The sequence below is a fragment of the Olea europaea genome, chromosome 7, assembly GCF_002742605.1.
Source record: "Olea europaea var. sylvestris chromosome 7, O_europaea_v1, whole genome shotgun sequence".
In the NCBI taxonomy this organism is placed as follows: domain Eukaryota; kingdom Viridiplantae; phylum Streptophyta; class Magnoliopsida; order Lamiales; family Oleaceae; genus Olea; species Olea europaea.
The window spans coordinates 4,474,438-4,495,644 of NC_036243.1; the positions used below are offsets into that span (position 1 = coordinate 4,474,438).

Here is a 21,207-nt window from a genome sequence, read left to right on the forward strand (position 1 = left end):
GCAATCCCCATGTTATCCTAAGCTTGACTAGTGTATTTGATTTTGATGTGGCACTCTAATGACCATGTCAAGTTTGTGAGCCCAAAAGTGCTATGGAGGGGAAGGTGGCTATGATGGTTGACTAACAAGAACAACATATTTGTGGGTTATATTTTTATGTTTGTTTGTTAATTTCAAAGTCCAGAAACTCACCAAGATAAACCTTGTAAAATTTTCATCAATGGTGATATAACCCTTTCCATCCTTGTCGAAGAAAGCGAATGCAGCGAGCAAATTTTCCTCCCTTTCCATCTTATTCATATGTAAGGTTGCATCAAGAAATTCACCATAGCCAATGCTCCCACTGTATCAATGTCAGCCTGCAAGAAAACTCGCCATCTGAATGGTGCCTGATCATTCTGGGAAAACGACTAGGATAGTGATACTAGGTATACCGCGTTCATTAGTGACAAGATTTCTGATTCCATTAATTCAGAGCCGACTCTTTTCAGACCTTATTTAAGTTCCTCGAACATTATTGTCCCTCTATGATCTGTATCAATCATTTTGAACAAATGTCTCAATCCACCGATTTCTTCTTCTGTCTTTCTGCTATGACCTGCATGAGATAGTTTCTCGAAAAAATGCATTATCAGAGACTGAAGATCCTGAAACTTAGGTTCAAATTGAGTACTAGTTAAGCATCTAGTTAACAGATCAAAATGTTAAGTTTGCATCAGTAAGAATGAAGAATAATCATCAAAGACACATAATTCTGGAAATTGCATAACTTCGTCAGCCAATACGATGTAAGTAAATTAGGAAAGACGTCAAATGGGAACATACGCGCAATGCCATCTTTTTTAAGTTTGTTCATGGCGCAGAACTGCTTTAGTCATGAAAGAACTGCAGATCCAAAAGGTTTGTCCGGGGCAACTGTATCGTCCACAATCCAAGGATGACCCATCACAAAAGCAAAAATGTCGTTCATTTGTCGAATAATACTTAATAAAACCGCAACGGACGTAGTTCACAAGAGAAGCAAAATTATATTACTTACAATAGGACTTCATGAGCAAATATTCGTCTTTTAGGGTCTCTATTGAGCGACTTCCCAATAAGGTCTTTTGCACTTGCCGAAATGTTTGGCCATGGTTTAGATTCAAAATTTATTTTTCCTTTCAGAATCTGTCTGAAGATACCATTATTTGTCTCAGCAAATCGTAATTTTGAAGGAAAAGAGACAAACAATGGAAAACTAAAAGACGAAACTAGTTGTTGGTTACATGAAGAAGGTGAATCCAAAAGCTCACTTGCCCAAAATGGCGGAACCCCACATAATAATATGTAGAAGATAAGGCCAGCGCTACATACTGTTGGAAAAAAAGAGTAAATGACTCACTTTTGGCAATTTTTTAGGCGGGACCCGTTGGTCCAATTTGGAAGATTGAAGTTGATCCTTGTTCTCCTCCGTGAGAGCATCGAAACCATGTATTTATTTGTCAAAATTGATGAATGGATGAATGAGAAATTGGAGTTCAAAGATGACCATTGGAAGATGGTTATATGGAAAAATTGTAGTCCCATATAGGAAAAATATGAAAGCAAGAACCACATTAATGGCAGATTTATGCTATATTAAATCTCAAGTTTTCCAGCAATAAATCTACACGAAAATTCCCAGATTCTATCATCGTTTTCTTTCTGTCCAGTGAAGTTGTTGTGGTGGTGATACTGTTCAGACGCTAAATCGGTTCGTCGGAGTAGTTTCTATAGTACTCAGATTCTACTAATTTTGTCGTTGTATCCTGAGAAACAGAAGCTCGGACTAGACCTCAAGCACTTATGATGAGGGGACGAATCTGTTTTAAGGAAACTGTGTTCTCACAGGCCTCGAGTTGAAAATTTATTTGCTATTTATTTAGCTTGTATTTTATTCTTGCAGATTTATTTATTTAACAATTTACATGTCTCATATATTATTTGTTAAATTTATGTTAGAAATAGATTTCTAAAAGGAAAAAAATAAAATAAATACACGTTTTTTTTTTCAATTCATTATATGTGTGAAAAATTGATTTCACATATACGGTAATTCTATTTGTAAGTAAAAAAATTTGTGTTATTTTAGTTAGTGTATGAATAAAAACACTTAATGTAAATTTTGTGCAAATACGGTGAGTTTCACCTGCAATACAGTGAACTGTCATATACGGTGAGCTTTCTGCAAATACGGTAGGTAGTATATACGGTAAGGTGCAAATGCGGTAAGCTGCCTGGCATATACGATAAGCTGCCAAATACGGTGAGCTGTCTGGCATATACGATAAGCTGTCATATACGGTGAATTGAATTACTAAATACGGTAAGCGTGAATCCGGTGTTTAAATCACATATACGGTATATTTGAACCTGATTCCACTCCATATACTACCAATTAAATTTACCAACAAACTTAAAACAGATTCCTAAAGGAAAAATTGGTTTCTTATATTGTTAATTTTAGAAACTAATTTTTTTTTGTTTGATTTTCAAAAATGGCAAATGAATCGACAAACATGAATGTGACCCAAATTGTCCCTACTGGAAATCAAGCATGGGCTCAACTGTGGCTCAAGGGCCAATCTCTGTTGTGGCTCAGACTGTGGCTAGATTGCCAAGTTATGTTGTAAGTCAAACTGTGGCTCCAACAACTGGCCATACCATTAATGTTCCGATTAATCATGGAGAAAAATCAGAGAAATTCAATGGCGTGAATTTCAAAAGGTGATAGCAGAAAATGCTATTTTATCTGACTACTTTGAATCTTACGAGATTCTTGACTAAGACTGCTCCAAAACTCAATGAAGGTGAAGGAGATGTTCAAGCAAGCAGTGCACTCGATGCTTGGAACCACTGGAATTTTCTGTGTCGAAGCTATATTATGAACAGCTTAGCAGACACGCTATACAATGTGTATAGTACTATGAAAACTGCTAAAGAACTGTGGGAGTCTTTGGACAGAAAATATAAAATTGAGGATACCGGGGCTAAAAAGTTCATTGTCGGCAGATTCCTAGATTATAAAATGATAGACTCCAAAACAGTTATCAATTAAGTGCGAGAATTCCAAGTGATTCTTCACGAAATTCATGTCGAAGGGATCATTTTGAGTGAAACTTTTCAAGTGGCTGCAATTATTGAAAAATTACCCCCCGCATGGAAAGAATTCAAGAATTATTTGAAGCACAAGCGAAAGAAAATGAACGTCGAAGAACTAATTGTTAGACTTCAAATTGAAGAAGACAACAAGAGTTCTGAAAAGAAGTGGTTCAATCATGGTGCTGCTAAAGCTAATGTTGTGGAGCATGGTCAAAGTAGTAAGACCTATAAAAACAAGTTTGGGTCATTCATTGGCAAAAGGACCAAGCAATGATCGAAATGCGGAATTTCTAAGAAGAAATTTCAAGGAAAATGCTTCAATTATGACAAAGTGGGCCACAAGTTTTCGGAGTGCAGATTTCCAAAGAAGAAGAAAGAAGCAAATGTGGTTGATTACATGGCACAAGATGTGTCGAAGCTGAATCTCTCAGCTGTTATTTCTGAAGTGAACATGGTGGGTTCAAACCCTAAGTAGTGGTGGATTGACATCGGTGCTATGAGACATGTGTGTTCTAATAAAGAGCTGTTTGCAACGTTTGAAGCAATTGAGAATGGGGAGAAGTTGTTCATGTGAGATTCAGCAATTTCTGAAATCAAAGGTCAAGGAAAGGTAGTTCTGAAGATGACCTCGGGAAAAGAGCTTACTCTCAACAATGTGTTATATGTGCCGAAAATTCGTAAGAACCTAGTGTCCAATTCGCTTTTGAATGAGCATGGCTTTCGCATTATATTTGAGTCAGACAAAGTTATTTTGTCAAAAAATGGAATGTTTGTCGGAAAATGATATGTTTCCGACAGTATATTCAAGCTCAATGTAATGGTTGTTAAACCAAAAATGAATAAATCAATCTCTTCTGCTTATTTGCTTGAGTCTTCCAATTTGTAGCATGGTAGACTAGAACATGTTAACTATGATACTTTACGAAGACTAGTTAACTTGAATTGCATACCTGAGTTCCACATTGATTCAAAACATAAGTTTGAAACTTGTGTTGAGACAAAATTGACAAGGACATCGTTTAAATCAATTGAACGGAACACAGAACCACTTGATTTAATTCACAGTGACGTATGTGACTTAAAACTTGTACAATAAGAGGTGGTAACAAGTATTTTATTACTTTTGTCGACGATAACACCAAATACTATTATGTGTATTTGCTAAAAAGTAAAGATGAAGTTATAGAAAAATTTGTCCTCTATAAGAATGAAGTTAAAACTCAACTTAATAAGAAAATTAAGGTGTTAAGAAGCGATCGAGGTGGCGAGTATGAATCACCATTTGCGAAATTCTGTGCACAACACGGAATCATAAATGAAACCACCGCACCTTATTCACCACAACAAAACGATGTTGCTGAACGAAAAAATCGTACTTTAAAGGAAATGATGAATGCAACGCTAGTAAGCTCTAAGTTACCTCAGAATATGTGGGGGGAAACTGTGTTATCAGGAAATTACCTTTTAAATAAGGTGCCCCCGAAAGAAAATAGAAAAAACCCCTTATGAATTATGAAAAGGAAGAAAGTCTTCCTATAAATACTTATGAGTGTGGGGGTGTCTTGCTAAAGTGGTCGTTCCAACGCCAAAAAAGGTAAGGATATGGCCAAATATGGTAAATTGCATCTTCAGTGGCTATACACACAATAATAGTGCTTATCGGTTTCTTGTGTATGATTCTAAAATTCTAGACATACACAAAAACACGATATTGGAATCAAGAAATGCTTCATTCTTTGAATATGTATTTCGAGCATTAAAACATATGAAAAATCTCACCAGGAAAACACACGAAATTCTCTCTGCACGAAAATTCCCAGATTCTGTCGTCCTCTTCTTTCTGTCCAGTGAAGTCGTCGTGGTGGTAATACTGTTCAGACGCTAAATCGGTTCGTCATAGTAGTTTCTGTAGTGCTCAGATTCTGCTGGTTTTGCCGTTGTACCCTGGGAAACAAATGCTCGGACTAGACCTTAAGCATTTACGGTGAAGGGGCGAATCTGTTTTAAGGAAACTTTGTTCGCACAGGCCTCAGGTTGAAAATTTATCTGCTATTTATTTAGTTTTTATTTTATTCTTGTAGATTTATTTATTTAGCTCTTTACACATCTCATATATTGTTTGTTAAATTTATGTTAGAAATAGATTTCTAAAAGGAAAAAAATACACGTTTTTTTATTCAATTCGTTATATGTGTAAAAAATAGATTTCATATATACGGTATTTCTATTTGTAAGTGAAATTTTTTTTGTTATTTTAGTTAGTATATGAATAAAAACACTTTATGCAAATTTTGTACAAATACAGTGAGCTTTGCCTACAAATACAGTGAACTACCATATTCAATGAGCTTTCTACAAATACGACAGATAGCATATACGGTAAGGTGCAAATACGGTGAGCTGCCTGACTTATACGGTAAGCTGCCATATACGGTTAATTAAACTGCCAAATACGGTAAGCAATTGCCAAATACAGTAAGTGTGAATCTGGTGTCTAAATCACATATACGGTATATGAGAACCCGATTCCACTCCATACACTACCAATTAAATTTACCAACATATACATCACTTTCATGGCCATAAAATTTATGCAACACTTCAGGTGCGACATAGTAGGGACTTCCAACTACATCAGAAAGATATTGTCCTGGCGAGGAACATTATCATCAAATTCTCCATCAGATTATCTCCCTAATTCTTGTGTACAAGTAAATTCCATAACCATGCATTTAACCAATATAGTTGAACTGAGAAGTGAATAAAATTGATCACACAGAATCCAATAACATACCAGGTTTGAAGAAAACCGATAACCCAAAATCTGTAGCCTTAAGCTTCGAATCCTCTTCAGGAGTATCGAAAAGGAAATTTTCCGACTTGAGATCCCTATGCATTACACCAGGAGAATGACAAGCCTCGACCAACCCAGCAATGGTTTTCATAAGCTTGCCGCCTCTTTCTCTCTGTAATGCCCCTTCTGAACAATCCTATCGAAAAGCTCGCCACCTGCACATAATTCCGTAACCAAATGAACAAACACATTGTCTTCACAAGTCCCTTTGATCCTCACAACATGAGGATATTCTGACAAATGGTGCATTATTTGAATTTCCCTCCAACCATCGTTGTAATCCTCCCTGCATAAAAGCTTGCGTTTTGGGATCGATTTGCATGCATATTCAATGCCCGTGGCCTTCTCTGTGCAATGATAAGTCGTCTCAAACTGGCCTTGGCCTAATTTTCTCCCCAAATTGTAATGATCTCGAAGTCTCGGAGTTTGATAAGGAAGAACTGATGATGCAATTTTTGAGGATGATCCTGAAGAATGTTTCTTCATGAGTGTTGTTAGAAGGGATCTCTCTCTCTCTCTCAGCTCTTTGTTCTCTCTCTATCTACAAGTTCATTTTTTTTTCCTTCTAGATTTGAAGTTTGAGAAAAAAAATCTCTGTTCTGTTGTTGTTTGTCCATGAATTGGTAAGAAGTAACTAACAATTGATTCATTGGTGGAGCTTGACCAAGTGCATTTTGCTTATGCTTGTGGTAATTTCTCATCATTATATTGAATAAATTCACCACCATTAGATTTAGTGGAATATTTTTACACATGGGGTGGAAACACATCGGGGTGTAAACGGGAGGGTCTATCAAGAATTTTCGAGATAAGATAAAAATTAAAGAATTTTGTTGCGTGTACACTCGGATCGCCCCTAAAAAATTTTGAGGCTCTAGACAATTAATTATTATGAGACCCTTGAATATAATTTTTACAAAATTAGAAATATTCAAACTTACATATAAAGCCGTAGCTATTCTTGTTCAAGAGGCGCTTCTGTACAGTGATTTAGTCCTGGACATCGAACAATAACCTTACTACATTACATGATAATGAATTAGAAACAGCCAATTCCATGATGTTGGATATTTGACAAAGCAGTTAATGACTATGTAATCACTACTTTGTGGATTTAATATATGAATAGTGTGGAGATTCATAATGGTTCTTCTTCAATTTTTCTTACACGTCGATTTTGTAAACAAAAGCAAATCCAAGTAAACCAACACAAATCCATGCTCTAAATCAACTATGAATTTCATTTTTCACGAGCATTTTCCAGCATTTCAAGTTACAACCTTCTCAAAATTTCAATAAGACCAACTAGTAATGCGTAAAAAATAGCTATAACACCTGGCCTCGTACAATCAGAGCATTTTTTTCAAAAAGTTACTTCGCCTTCCTCAAATAATTGGCTAGTCCTCATAATGAATGTAGGCCACATATTTCTACAGCTACTCGTTACCATGTACCCAAAATTTGAAATTCTTTCCTGGATTTTGCTCAAAATGATTACAATATTCTTGAAGTTCTATTCAATCGTCCCATTTCTTTTAGCAAATCACTCAAGATTATCAACTCCAACTATTTCAAAGGGAATTTTTTTTTCTTAAAAGAACCAATATACAATAGTGCATAAATAGTTAAATGAAAAGACAATAAAAACAAAAAAAATATAAAATACAACAATGTAATGCAAAAACCCTACATTTTATAACACCAAATTAACATAACATTCAGAAATCAATGAAAATTATTCGGGTATCTACCATTATAAATTAATTTCTTCATGTCACATAATAAATACGAGTAGTCAGAAACATAAAATCAAATAAGAAACCAGAAAGAAAGTTTGCATAAAGATTTTACCTATTTTTCTTTCATTTTCTTCTCAGATTTTCAATTTCTTACCATGAGCAAACAAATAGTGTTGGACATTGGGTTTTGCTTGTTTGTGAGGCACAAGCTGATGGAAAGAAAGAGAGAGAGAAGGAAGCATATGCAGCTGGCCATTGGAAAGTCCTTGCTCCCACCGATTATTTATAATTTCTTCTACTAGTCTGCTTCAGTTGTGAACACTAGCTTGTGATTTTGCTGTCGTTCAGCGTATCTGTCCTAAACCATCTTTTCTAGCCGGTAAACACATGCTATTTTGAGTAATTGGGCGGGTTTCAGATGGGTCTTCAGTTGGATTTTGGGCCAAATATTTTTTTAATATGAAACCCTCCTAAATTATGAGGCCCTAAACGGTTGCCTAGTTGGCCTTAGTCCAGAACCGGGCCTATGTACACTTTCCGTGGACACACGTTGACACGCCTCTCACATGGAGGATGCCCACATATCCCTTTCATGTGAGGTGGCATAAAGCATTGTATACGCTGGAGGTATACACGTAGCATAATCCAAAATTAAAATATCCTTATTTATTATTTCGTGTAGTTATTTATTTGTTTTAATTATTAAATACAAATTTAATTTAAATATGTATTTGTATTAAATAAGATAAAAAGATTCGAATTGGAGAAACTCAAGATAATTTATTTATTTTTTAGATGATATATTATATTCAATAAATTTTGACAACTCGAAATTGTGGTGAATTGTCAACATTTAAGCAATGGGAATATGGGATGGCAAAAGGGAGAGTCAAATCGGGATGGTAGATGCGGGGTGAAGCAGGGTATTTTATCATCCTTATTTTGCATATTCATTTTCAAAATATTACTTGGTTTTTTCCATATATACACACACATATATTTATTTATTTATTAAATTTCTAATAACAGAATGAAATTCAATTATAAGTGCTTTTAGTTCAACTAATAGTGTTTGAGAGAAGGCTGTTTTTCTTTAAAAAAACAATAGTTTTGCAATGAAACTACAGTTTCTGAATATCCAAATATTATACAAATGATGTTTAACCTTTCATCATACATACTCATACACAGTGCAAAGCAACATGGTTCAGAAAGGGAAGGGTAGTAATATCCGTAAAGCAATAATCTCTCACACTTGAGCCTTCCCGGGTCCAGAATGCAGCTGGAGAGTTTGGCTGGGTACGACCTGAAGCACACCGGGTTGTTCTGCCAGAATATTCATTAATAGTGATTCATAAGCACCAAAAACTGCAAGATATTCCTAGGAAGAAATCATAGCAAGTTTGTACGACGAACTCTATGCATAAAGAGCTAAACTCAAAGCACGTTAATCACCTCTGGCAAAATATGTTTCGACAACTCGATTAAACTTCGTGAGCTTCATAAAGAATGATCTTATAAGTCCATATGCAAGGTACTTATTTAAAACAGAAAATACAATCTCCTTAACGTAGACTCATTTCTTTAATGTTGCTATAGACTGGCATCTGTTGAAATATTTAATAACGGGATTTAGCATTTTGAGATAGATAAATATGCTACACGTCACAGGGTGGAGTGGGGATGCTAAAGCCACACACAACCAATGTCTAAAAAGACATAATTGCTAAGGTGTTTTTTCTTCACAAGGCGCCTGTAAGGTCTCACTGTAAACCAATATATATATATATATAAACATACATACAAGCACATTATAAATCAGAAATAATTTCAAAATTTATGATAGAACAACGTAAAGTGTACAAATAAATAAAAGAAAACTATAACTATCAAAATAGAAACCATTACTTTAGTTGGTGGGACGGTGGACTATCCCCAGACTGAGTATATGAGAAATACAAGGGGAAAACAATACCTCTAGATGTTCATTATGAGCAACTTTTTTGAGGTAGGCGATCCACTAAGGCCCCACTTTGATGAGGGCCCCAAATTATATAAGGTTAATTGGTTTGTTGAAGAAAAACGAAAATTATATTTATAAAATTCTTTAAAATAGAATTATCACATGAAAACACAATAAACTAATAAAAATTAAAAATACAAAAATCTTTTAAAAAACATATAAATAACATAAAACTTATCATCTACATTTATTTATTACATATATATATCGCAAACAATTCTTTCTCTATAACTAATTTGACACTTTATTTTCCAAACATTCTTTTCTTTACTTAACCAAGCAAAAGGTCTCTTTGTCTCTTCAAATTCCACTCATCCATCATAATTTTTTTCAACCTAACAAGAAATAAAGAGTAACGCTATTTACAGTAGCTTACTGACATAGTCGCCCTATATGACATACATATGGTGGATGGTGACTCGATGTATTAATGTAGTAATTTTTTATTACCTTATGCATCAAATCACTAACCTCCACATGCATGTCACGTAGGACAATTGCAGTAGTGAGCGACTGTAAATAGCATTATTCAAAAATAGATTATTTCCATTTGAATTAAAATTTTGAATATTTAGAGCCAATTTGATGCAGTTTTTGGCAAAAATGTATTTTGAAATAATGATTTGATGAAGAATATGTGGTTAAAAAAAGAAAAATATTGGGTTTGCATATAATATTATTTTATTAAAGAATATGTGATTTAAAAGAATAAACGAAAAAATGTATTTTGAAAAAAATGAGAACCAAGCGAAGCTTCAATTTAACAGATTGGTATGATCTCTCTGCCATTGTTATAGCCTTACATGTTTATTTCTTTCTTCCTTATCTTCAAAACATATACTACAGAGTATATAGACTGTTATTATTATTGTTTTGCTTTAATCTCATGATAATAGTCTTTTTCGATGTTTGTTGAAAGTACTTAGAATATAATAATTTTTCGTTCGTATGCATACTTCTTATTTGTATGTTAACTTCTTATGAATTAATATAAAATTAAAGTGTGTTTGATCGTCATTTTCATTATTTTGTTACATTATCTCTTGCAATCAACATTATCTGATTTTGTACATAAATAACTCAAATGTATATTCAATTTTATTTGAAATAGTTACAATAAGAAGATGATCAATGAAATAGACAGACCTATTTACCATTGCATTGTAATTTTGTTTGTAGAAACTTCACCTATAATTTGTATTGCATGTTGAGATTTGACATTTCGTATTTTTCTCTTCAAATTTTGGGACTCAGTTTTCTGTATTAGATTTTTCATAATTTTCTAGACTTATTTACTATGGCTCAAGTGTGCCCCCACAAAACACTAAAATTCTAATTGAACAACTTTGGAAATAGCCCCCTCGCCGCCCATTAAGGCGGCTTCAATTGGGATTTTAAAACCATGCAAATAACATAATTTTCAAGAATTATTTAGCTCGTGTTCGTTGCAAAATAAAATCCCAATTTTAATCAAATTCAACAATTAATTTTAACCACACATTTTATGGGAGACACAACTTTTCACCGATACATTTTATCGATTTTTATCAAAATATACTAAAAATCTGATTTTTAATTCCCACCAAACAGTGACTTAACATGCTTCAACTGTGCCCCCACAAAATCTGGAAAATTGATATTTTCCAGACTTATTTACCATGGCTCAAGTGTGCCCCCACAAAACACTAAAATTCTGATTGACTGACTTTGGAAATAGCCCCCAGCTGCCCATTAAGGCAGCTTCAATTGGGAATTTAAAACCATGCAAATAACATAATTTTCAAGAATTATTTAGCTCATGTTCAATAACTAATTTTAACCACACATTTTATGGAAGACACAACTTTCCACCCACACATTGTATCAACTTTTATCAAAATATATTAAAAATCGAGTCATGCTACACTTACAAAGCTAGTTTACAAAGTTGGGTTACAAAATAACATCCACACCAATCATTTTAAAAACAATTTTTTAAATTATTTCAAATCAGTGGCCTACATTTTGCCAACATACTTGGTATCTTCACTTTTGTAAAGTTACTTTGTAAGAGTAGCTTTATTCTTAAAAATATGATTTTTAATTCCCACCAAAAAGTGGGCTTAACATGCTTCAAGTGTGCCCTATGAAACATTAAACTTCTGATGACCTAATTTGGGAATAGGCAAAGAAGATACAAGGTTTTAGGCTTGAAGAATCGGAAATGCTATCATAGGAAGCAACCAAAAATAAGACCAAGTTAAAATACAACTCCTTGAATGCCAAAAGATTCTACCAAAAGGTCACCAAGATCTCTTTACAAACCACAATCTTAAGATTGTGATACAAGTAAACAACATATGCAGTTGTGTATGAAAATATGCTCTTTTTCAACATCCATGTGCAATGTCAATTTATGGAACCAAGAAACAATTCCATCTCTGCCCTTTTTACTCCCCCAAACAGAAAACTACAGCTAACTACGTCCCATAAATCTTGCCCTTGGAGACCATGTGGTGTATTTTTTATTGTTGAGCTTCTTAATTTCACCTACGACTTGTAGGTTGCCCACAGTGACTTGGATAACCCCGTCATTACCAATCAAGCTTTTTTGAAGCTTCACAGTCTCGATATCATCACAATCTCTAGAAGCTCAAAAAAACCTTCCCTCAACTGCCTTGCTCTAATACCAAATTGTAAAGTTTAGCACAAAGAAATTCTCTTTTATTGACAACCCACTTTTGTGTGTGTGTGTGTGTAAAATATATTTTATATAACACCACACACTTATATTTTATTTATAAAATTGGACTATCCTCACCCAATGAGTACTCTACTGCTACTAGCATTCACTTATCTCCCCAATCCACTCTCAATTCTCTCATGCATATAATGAGTACTAACCTTGTATATATAGTATTTAACGTCGGTGACATAAGCGACTTTTCCTTCTAGAGAAATCAAAATAGCAATATATATATATATATATAGTACTCTACCGCTACTAGCATTCACTTACCTCCCCAATCCATTCTCAATTCTCTCATGCATATAATGAGTACTAACCTTGTATAAATAGTGTTCTAACGTCTGTGACATAAGCGACTTTGGCTTCTAGAGAAATCAAAATAGCAATATATATATATATTACCTACTTGGAATGCTCCAGATTCTATTTGGCTTCAACGAGAAAAATCTAGAAATAATCAAACTTACAAAACAAGAAATATAAATGGAGGAAGATCCAGAAGGTTCAAAACTTCCATGTCGGCGCTGTATTACATTTCATTTTGAAATACTACTCAAAACACGAAGGTCATAACATTAAAGTCTGATTCATCAAAATTATGCAGCATCGAAACCAAAAAGAGATCAAAACTCAGAAACAAATAAAACATAATTTTTCAAGGTTAGTAAACTGAAATAAAAAAGAAAAGCAAAACTTACTCAAAAGCTGAGAGACATGATCTGGGGTCAACTTAGCAGAGAAGCCACTTGCAGCATGCTTGTAACTATACACCAGAGCCTCCTTAGCAGCATCCTCACTTTTTGAAAACCCCATCAAAATTCAAACAAACCCCATTAAACCCATAAATTCATGGTACTATGCAGTCAATTCCATTCCAATCAATTCCATAACAGCCCGCACAGACTGAGTCTATATTGAATATTGAGTTCCACCTCAAAATGTCCACTAGCCTAAGCCCTTAAACGTTGATTATTGTTTTCATATGGTTTATGGTGACTCGTTTGATTGTACCAATCTTGAAATTCCACTACATGTTTGAACTTTACAATTGAATTGCTAATTTAAGCTTTTTGGGTTCTCTTACCCTACTAAGTTTGGGGTTTCACGTGAAAAATTCAACCTTTATCTCAAGCAAATGTTGATTATCGTTTTCATACAGGATTTTAACCTCAAATGTCAGTGATAAACGTTGAGGGGACTAAGCCCTAATTCCAATTAAGCAAGACAATCAGTGATTGAAGTGCATATTTTCACAAACAATGTAAATAATTTCCCAGAATTAATTACTTTCAATTTGAATAAAGAAATGAAATAAATAAATAAATAAATGATGAACCTGCCAAGAACAGAGGTGAGGGTCTTGATATGGTAGGCTTCTGGCTCTTCATCTTCGGGTCTTTCGGTGTAGACTATGTGAACTTTTGCTTCAGATGATGACGAATCGGCAGCCATTTTTGGGGTTTGCCTGATTCCTTATACTTTTTTATGTATAATGATGGGATTTTTCGATTATAGGGTAATGCTGATTGTTGGGTTTATACCAAATGCAGAGGTTTTGACATGACAACATAGAATTCATCGAAAATTCTTGTTTTGTTTCTGAGGAATTTGCATGCTAGGTTCTCAAGCTTTAGCTCAAGCTGCATTTCTCTCTTCAGCCTTCTATATTCTGACATTTACATTTTTAAACTTCTATTGATTAAGCAAATTTGTCCTTAATGAACCGTTCAAATAAATAGTACATTATTTTTGTCAAATTTGACATGCTTAATCATATTACAATGATTTGATTCTTTTTGCAATTTTTTGTACAATCCTATTATTTACATCAGTGTCAGTTGTTAACTTAAACTTGCAATTCATACCTTATTATGACCAACAATTAATCATAGAATAGAATAACATATACATTCGTGGAAATTTCACAAATTCATAAGATAAGTTGCATGAACCTCGCCAGTGGCTGCCTATACTCCCTCCATATGGGAAAGCTTGGTGTCAATAGTTGCAAGCCAGCAAATAATATTCATTGAAAGAACTATCCATACAACGAAAACACACCGCGAGAAAAGATTAACATGCAAAACTATAAGACCAAGTATGGTATATAGAACTCGACAAAACAATATTAAGAAACAAAAATCTTATCATTTATGTTGTCTAGTTCTGTCTAACATTGTGTACCATTCATGTTCTAGCAAGAAACAATGATATGTAGATGATTGAGAAATTCAAATTACTAATCTCAATAAAGTTGCTTCAATTCTTTTCCGAATTGTATACTACAAGACCTGATGTAGTGTATAATAGAATTTTCCCATCTGGTAGTATGTAAAATGGTGTCATATAGATCTATTTCAAGGGATCATCAGTGAAAGAAAAGAAATGCTATTTGTATTGGCTGTTTTAACAGATGGGATTAGAGAATACTGGGTTGGCAAGATTTCACACCATTTTAGACAAAAAAAAAATAATAATAAATAATAATAATTAAACAGTCATGAAATTTTGTCAACTCAGCACCTATGATCTAATCTATTAAAAAATTTTGTATAAGCATTAGGCAAGTGATGACAAACATTAACATTTAACAGTACTCACTCCTCTTATAATAATTTGTCCTTAGATTATTTAAACATATATCCCTACTATCCCAGGTACAGATAGGAATTGGACAATTCCTTTAATTTTCTATCACATCACATCTTGTTTAAAAATTAGGAGCTAGCAAATCCATTGATCTTCTAACATAGTAAGGTTATCTTCTTTCGATGGGGACGGACCAACGATTTAAATATCCACATGAATCAACGAGACTGAATTTGTGTTCTTTGTTGTGAAGCATCATCTTTTAACCTCTGATGTGTCTTAGAGCAAAATAGGCCAACAATCTATACCCTACAAACATAATAAACAATGCACCAACACTGATCAGGGGATGAATTTGCATTCTTATGTCTTCATCAACAAATTTGCAGCTTGATCTATAGTAATCACTGGAGGTGCAGTTGAGCAATGAAGAAATTCTGTTTCCTTCTCCGTATTGGACATGGATGAGAAGTCTATAGCTATAAAATGTCGTTGAAACGTATTTAATCCATGACATTAAGTGTGGAACTTTATGCACATAGTACCCTCCTGTCAAAATAAATGCTAGCATTGTAACTGTCACAACTGTGGAAGCTTGCTTTGCATCCATGATCAACGCCCCGAGCATGAGGCCAAGCCCTTGTGACGCAAGCACGTAACTGAGCACGACCATTAGTGTCAAGAGAAAGTGAGGAAGTTCGGGTTTTAAGCCAGTCATCCAATAAACTATGGTGAGGAATAAGGTTGGAAGGACCAACTCCATAGGTAGATCCCCGGTGATTCGTGCCATGAAATAGGATGAAAGCGTGTACATACCCGAAGCCCTTTCCTTTACGAAAATAGCGCGTTCTTGAGGGAAGGCGAAAACAGCGCTGGAAGATGGGAAAACACCCCAGAAGATTGAAATAAAGAATAGAAGTCCAAGATTGTCTTGAATATCGTGATAATCTGAGTGCCACCACATAAAGCCCGCCAATAATGAAGCTGCAATTACTTGGAAAACCCTCAAGTAATTAAACATTTCGTGCTTTCTCTCCTTGAGATTTCTTTGTAGAAGAATGCTGAACTGACTGAACCAAATGGAAAAATTACTGCAATATTTTATTGTGAGATTCCCATTGATAATCCCTTTTGGTGCCACAATTGGGGCATCCAAGCATTCTCGTTTCACCTTTGGAGCCAATAAACTATTGTACGAGGATAAAAGGGTTTGCCTCACATCAGGCTTCTCCTTCTCATCCAGGCACACCCCTGCATTTGAAAAGGAAAATTAATTAAATGCCAGACAAATATTCATCTAACAAGGAGTTACAGTCAAACTTCTTGATGAGGCGATTCAACCAAGACGATATAAGATGAGCAAGTATCGTCCCTGTTGGTTTTCGGGTCTATGAAAATCACTTTCTCTCAGATACACGTTATTCTATGGATAACAAAGGACAATTAATTATTCCTCTATATAATTATAAAGTAAGACAATTATTCAACAATTGTTGGTGGTGAGGTGAGAGTCCAATGTATATAATGCAGCTGCTAATGGTTCAGGGCTACTGTGGCACCATCGACACTTCCTTTAAATATTTTCAACGTCAATGTTCATTTTTTGGAGGTAATGTATACCATAACCTTAATTTTGCTATCTAATTATTACCTTTTCCAATTGAGAGTAGAGAGTTTCATTATTGAACAGGATCCTTATCTACATTTGGTTAAAACTCACGATATCGGACATGGGGACAGTTAATAGCATTCATATTCCTAGGTCCAAATTGCTTATGCAAAGAAGGTAGAAGTTTGCCAGTATCTATAAATATTTTCTCCCTTTCCTCGATATGTGTGCGCATTTCCAACATAACTCGATTTAAGGTTTGACAATGCACGGCCCTTTCTTTTAATCCATCTAAAATTATTTAGAACCAATGCCATATGCCAAGCATATAGACTTTGACTTTGATTGTTACTTTTAAATACATAACTCACTTTAATTCGAGACTCTATAGTCAAGCCCACGGCACAGCTATATAGACTGACAGGACCATAGCATGGCCCTTTTGGGTCAGGCTATGCTTCTCACGTGTTAGTTTGTCCAATGTATTTCGGCACTTCTATGGGATTATATGTGTTTTAACTAAAGTAAGTAGAAAGGGGTTTGTATAGCCAGCTTGGATATTTACATCTATAATAGTGAATAAGTGTTGATATACCATCACTATCTTTTAGGTAGATGCTATCCTACGCAAGCAAATATTTCCACAATACCATATGAAAAAACCTTCCTGCACAAGCACTTTTACATAGGCCTATCACATGGGGGTGGACTCCACATGTGTGCACCTATACAGGCCTTGTGCAAAGGCGCCTATGCAGGTAGCACAACTCATACCATATTATGCCCAACAACAAATTCTATTCTAGTTTGGTCCAATAATCTTATTAAATTTACAGCACTCAACAAATAAATAAAAGAATCTTTAAAAATATTCTCCACCAAACATTTTATATATCAAATTAGGTTTTTGACTTGTCATACAAATCTTTTCATGATACACCTCAATTATATATATCCAACCTTCTATTCTCTTCGGACACACAATTAGCAAGTGCTCTTATACAATATGTATATGTATCAATATTCACAAGTAACATATTGTTACTTATTTCATAAATACATTTAGACCCGTGAATTGCGCATAGACGTGATATCAAATTGAGCAAAATTGAAATGTCAATACTTAAGATGCTATTCTCAAGGAGGACCATAACATCTTGTCATTTTCACCATCATATATACACACAAAAAGAAAAAAGAAAAAAAAACTCAATTAATTTTAGCATCTCCATCGTACCAAAGTTGGTTATCACGTGTCTTTCAGTTCACATTAAAGTTGGCAAGTATACATGCCTTTCAAGAGACTTTTACATGCATGACTTTTTATAATATCTTGATGTTGTGGGTAGAAATAGGTTGAAATTATGGGGACCATCTTAATCTTCTCACAGATAAATTTAATTTCCTATTAGAATTGGGGTGTGCTTCGGTCCCTTTCCCATGAAGTGACCCTGTTGGAAAATAGCGCAAGATACTTATATATGACTTGTTAGTCGCCTTACAATTCCTAGTTTCCAACCTAATTTGTATTCAAAAGAGGATTTTTCTTCAAATTAAGAATTCACGACCTTAAATCACTAAAATCAAGGACAATATTTTATTGAAAAATAAAAATTACCTTGATAATAAATTTTGGAAGGTTGAGATCATAAAATATGTTGTGAGCCGGCCCACGAGGAAATTAAGTGAAAAGCAAAGAAAAAAAATCTTTAAAATTAAAAGCTGAGAAACAATTTTGTAGTGAATTATCTTTACGTGGGATCCACTACTATTTTCCTCAGTTTTCGTATTTATAAACCATATATAAATTTGCCAACCGGAGACTAAAATTCTACCTTTCCATCTCGTCAATCTATAAAGACTTTGTCGCTACCCACTGCTGCCCTCACTTACTAAAAAAAGTGTTGAACCCCAACCTTAAGGGTCCTCACCGTCCCGTCCTTAGAGTTTCGTGAGAGAGGTAAATCGCAGGATATGCCCCAACAGGTCAGGGAACAAAATCTACCTGTACACTATTGCCTATAAGAAGTCCAATTTCATGTCTCAGAAATCGAACTCACACACTGCGACTGCCAACAAGGCGTGAGATAACCCCACTCCTGTCATTTGCACTATTGGGCTATGCCCCGGGACACCACTTATTAATTAGCCTCCACTCCATGGTCTCATAGTCTACAGCACACCCTTCATTATTCATTTTTTCTTAAATAAATTGATGAGACGTGAATATTTATAGACACTCACATAAAACACAATATGTGAAGTAGTACAAACTTCCAAGCTTGTATCATATGCACGCGAATTCATGGGGTTCTAAACATACATGATGAATGATATTGTTACTATGTCACCTATTACCACATCAAGTCTTCAACCCTAGAGTATTATCATCTTGTTTAGTAAGGCTTATTAAGGTTGATTGTACTAGTACTCGATAATACTAAGAAATAAAATTAAAATATTTTATATTATAATGTTTAACTCAATGTATGGCACTAGTCCAAATGTGCACTAAAATAAGATAGAAAATAAAAGAATGCATGCAGTGGCGGAATATAATAGAGCGGCGGGGTTTAAGGATTTATATAAAAAAATTTAATATATAAATAATGTATGTATATTTTACAATGGCCGCTCAATAATCCTAGCTCCGCCACTGATTATCCTTGCAACATGCGTGTGTTAGGATGCGAAAGACAAATAGACAGGATGACTAACCATTAGCGAGATCAAGCATGAACTCAGCAGGATTCATGGCAAAAGATTGCGAAAACCCGATAGACTCAAAATAACTCATGGTCTCATTGCCCTTTCCAAAATATATGCATTTCCCCTCAGACAACACTAGCACCGAGTCAAACATCTGGTAAACTCGGCTCGATGGCTGGTGTACCGACGTCACCACCGTCTTCCCCTTTTTCGCCAGCGCTGCCAACGTAACCACCAGCCTGAACGCCGCTGTGGAGTCCAGACCTGATGTTGGCTCGTCGAGAATCAGTAAACTTGGGTTTATCAGCATTTCGTGTCCTATACTTACCCTCTTTCTCTCACCACCAGAAATCCCACGTAAAAAGCTGTTCCCTATCACTGTATTTTCACATTTCGCTAAACCCAGTTCAGAAATCACTGATTCGGTTATAGAAATTTTTTTCTTCTTTGATAACGAATTGGGCAGTCTTAGAAGTGAGCAGAAAATCAGTGTTTCTCGGACTGTTAAATGTGGGTAGAGAACATCATCTTGGGGTACAAAACCAGTTTTCTCCAGAATTGGCTTTGTGAATTTCTGGTTGTTACAGAGTATTGTTCCGGTGAGACCGTGGCCGTGGTGGAGCCGGCCTGCCAGAGCATTCAAGAGTGTCGATTTGCCGCTGCCGGACGGACCGAGGATGGCTAAAATTTGCCCCGGCACCACCTTACCTGTAATTCCATTCAAAATAGTCCGTTCCCGAATCATTTCCGCAGGATTTTCCACATCGGACGATGAAGCCGGCCCACTGGAAAATATCCTCTTTATGCTTCTGCCTTTTGGTTTTTTGCTTTCCACCTTTACTCTATAGCAAACATCCACAAACTGTATATACAGTAGAAAGAACAAAATCAATAATTATAAACTGATACCACCATTTTATCAGATCTTTTTCAACAAAATGTGAGGAGACAAGCCTATCACGAGTACATACATGATTGTTCTACTGAATTATATCTATAATCCAATTATAGATATATATGTACCTTGAGTGTGATTGGATAAAGAGAAGACATAATGGAAGGGAGGTTATTGCATTCTCCATTAACGGAAGTTTCTGCTGCAGAATCACCAGACGCCGCCATTGTTTGGTTTAACGAGAGAGAGAGAGAGAGAAGGATCCCACAACAGCCAGCCCACAAAGTACTTATTAGTTAATCGAGGGCTGGTAAATAACAAAATTCTAGTCAATGTTGAGGTCGATCCCAATGGTTGCCACGTCAAACTGAAACTGCCACTGTACATGTGCTACATAGCATTAAACCCACAAAACCAAATAATCCTGTCTGCCTTTAGTAAATTTTGGTGCTTCCTTTGTGGTGAAGTGAGATGGGAACAATGATGGCAATGGATGTCATCTGATCGGTTCGATTCAGGACGATTCAATTTAAATTGACTTGATCCAATAAGAGTCGAGGTCAAGCATGGACTCTCTTTTTGGTTAACGAGTCAAACATGCTACATGGAAACATGAGCCGAGCCTATTTTGTAAGAAATGTCGAGACAAGGTTCAAATTAGCAGTTCATTGAGGAATATCCTTAATCGACTTGGAGAACCATTTGAATATGAAGGTGGGCATGTTAGTAAGGGATGCTTGAATTTCAATAAACACTATTGTACATAGATTTTGAACTTGATTTTAAAAAAAGTGACTGCACCATTTTGCATCAATTTTTATTAGAAGTGAAGGTCTCGTGCTTGATTATCCTAAAGGTTAAAAGATTAATTAGTAGAGGAATTGAGTATTTTATTCAATTGACGAATATGGAGAAAACAAATACAATAATTGTGACTACAC

General features: G+C 35.0%; 2 protein-coding genes and 1 pseudogene across 2 annotated transcripts; all 3 read right to left on the minus strand.

The window, feature by feature from the left end:
- The window catches only part of LOC111397789, a 27,990-nt pseudogene extending 19,875 nt beyond the window's left edge, over positions 1-8,115 (minus strand).
- Positions 8,116-8,784: 669 nt separating this feature from the next.
- LOC111396733 (subtilisin-like protease SBT3.17) lies at positions 8,785-14,044 on the minus strand. The gene is made up of 3 exons (XM_023023218.1): positions 13,801-14,044; positions 13,163-13,260; positions 8,785-9,039 (listed from the first exon to the last, which is right to left on the minus strand). Exons 1-3 carry the CDS (start codon positions 13,914-13,916, stop codon positions 8,963-8,965), a joined length of 291 nt encoding a protein of 96 aa, XP_022878986.1. The 5' UTR covers positions 13,917-14,044; the 3' UTR covers positions 8,785-8,962.
- A 949-nt stretch (positions 14,045-14,993) lies between these two features.
- On the minus strand, positions 14,994-20,670 carry LOC111396732 (ABC transporter G family member 25). Its single transcript, XM_023023217.1, has 3 exons — positions 20,395-20,670; positions 19,381-20,233; positions 14,994-16,304 (listed from the first exon to the last, which is right to left on the minus strand). The coding sequence occupies exons 1-3, from the start codon at positions 20,491-20,493 to the stop codon at positions 15,316-15,318; spliced, it is 1,941 nt and encodes a 646-aa protein (XP_022878985.1). The 5' UTR covers positions 20,494-20,670; the 3' UTR covers positions 14,994-15,315.
- Positions 20,671-21,207: the final 537 nt, after the last annotated feature.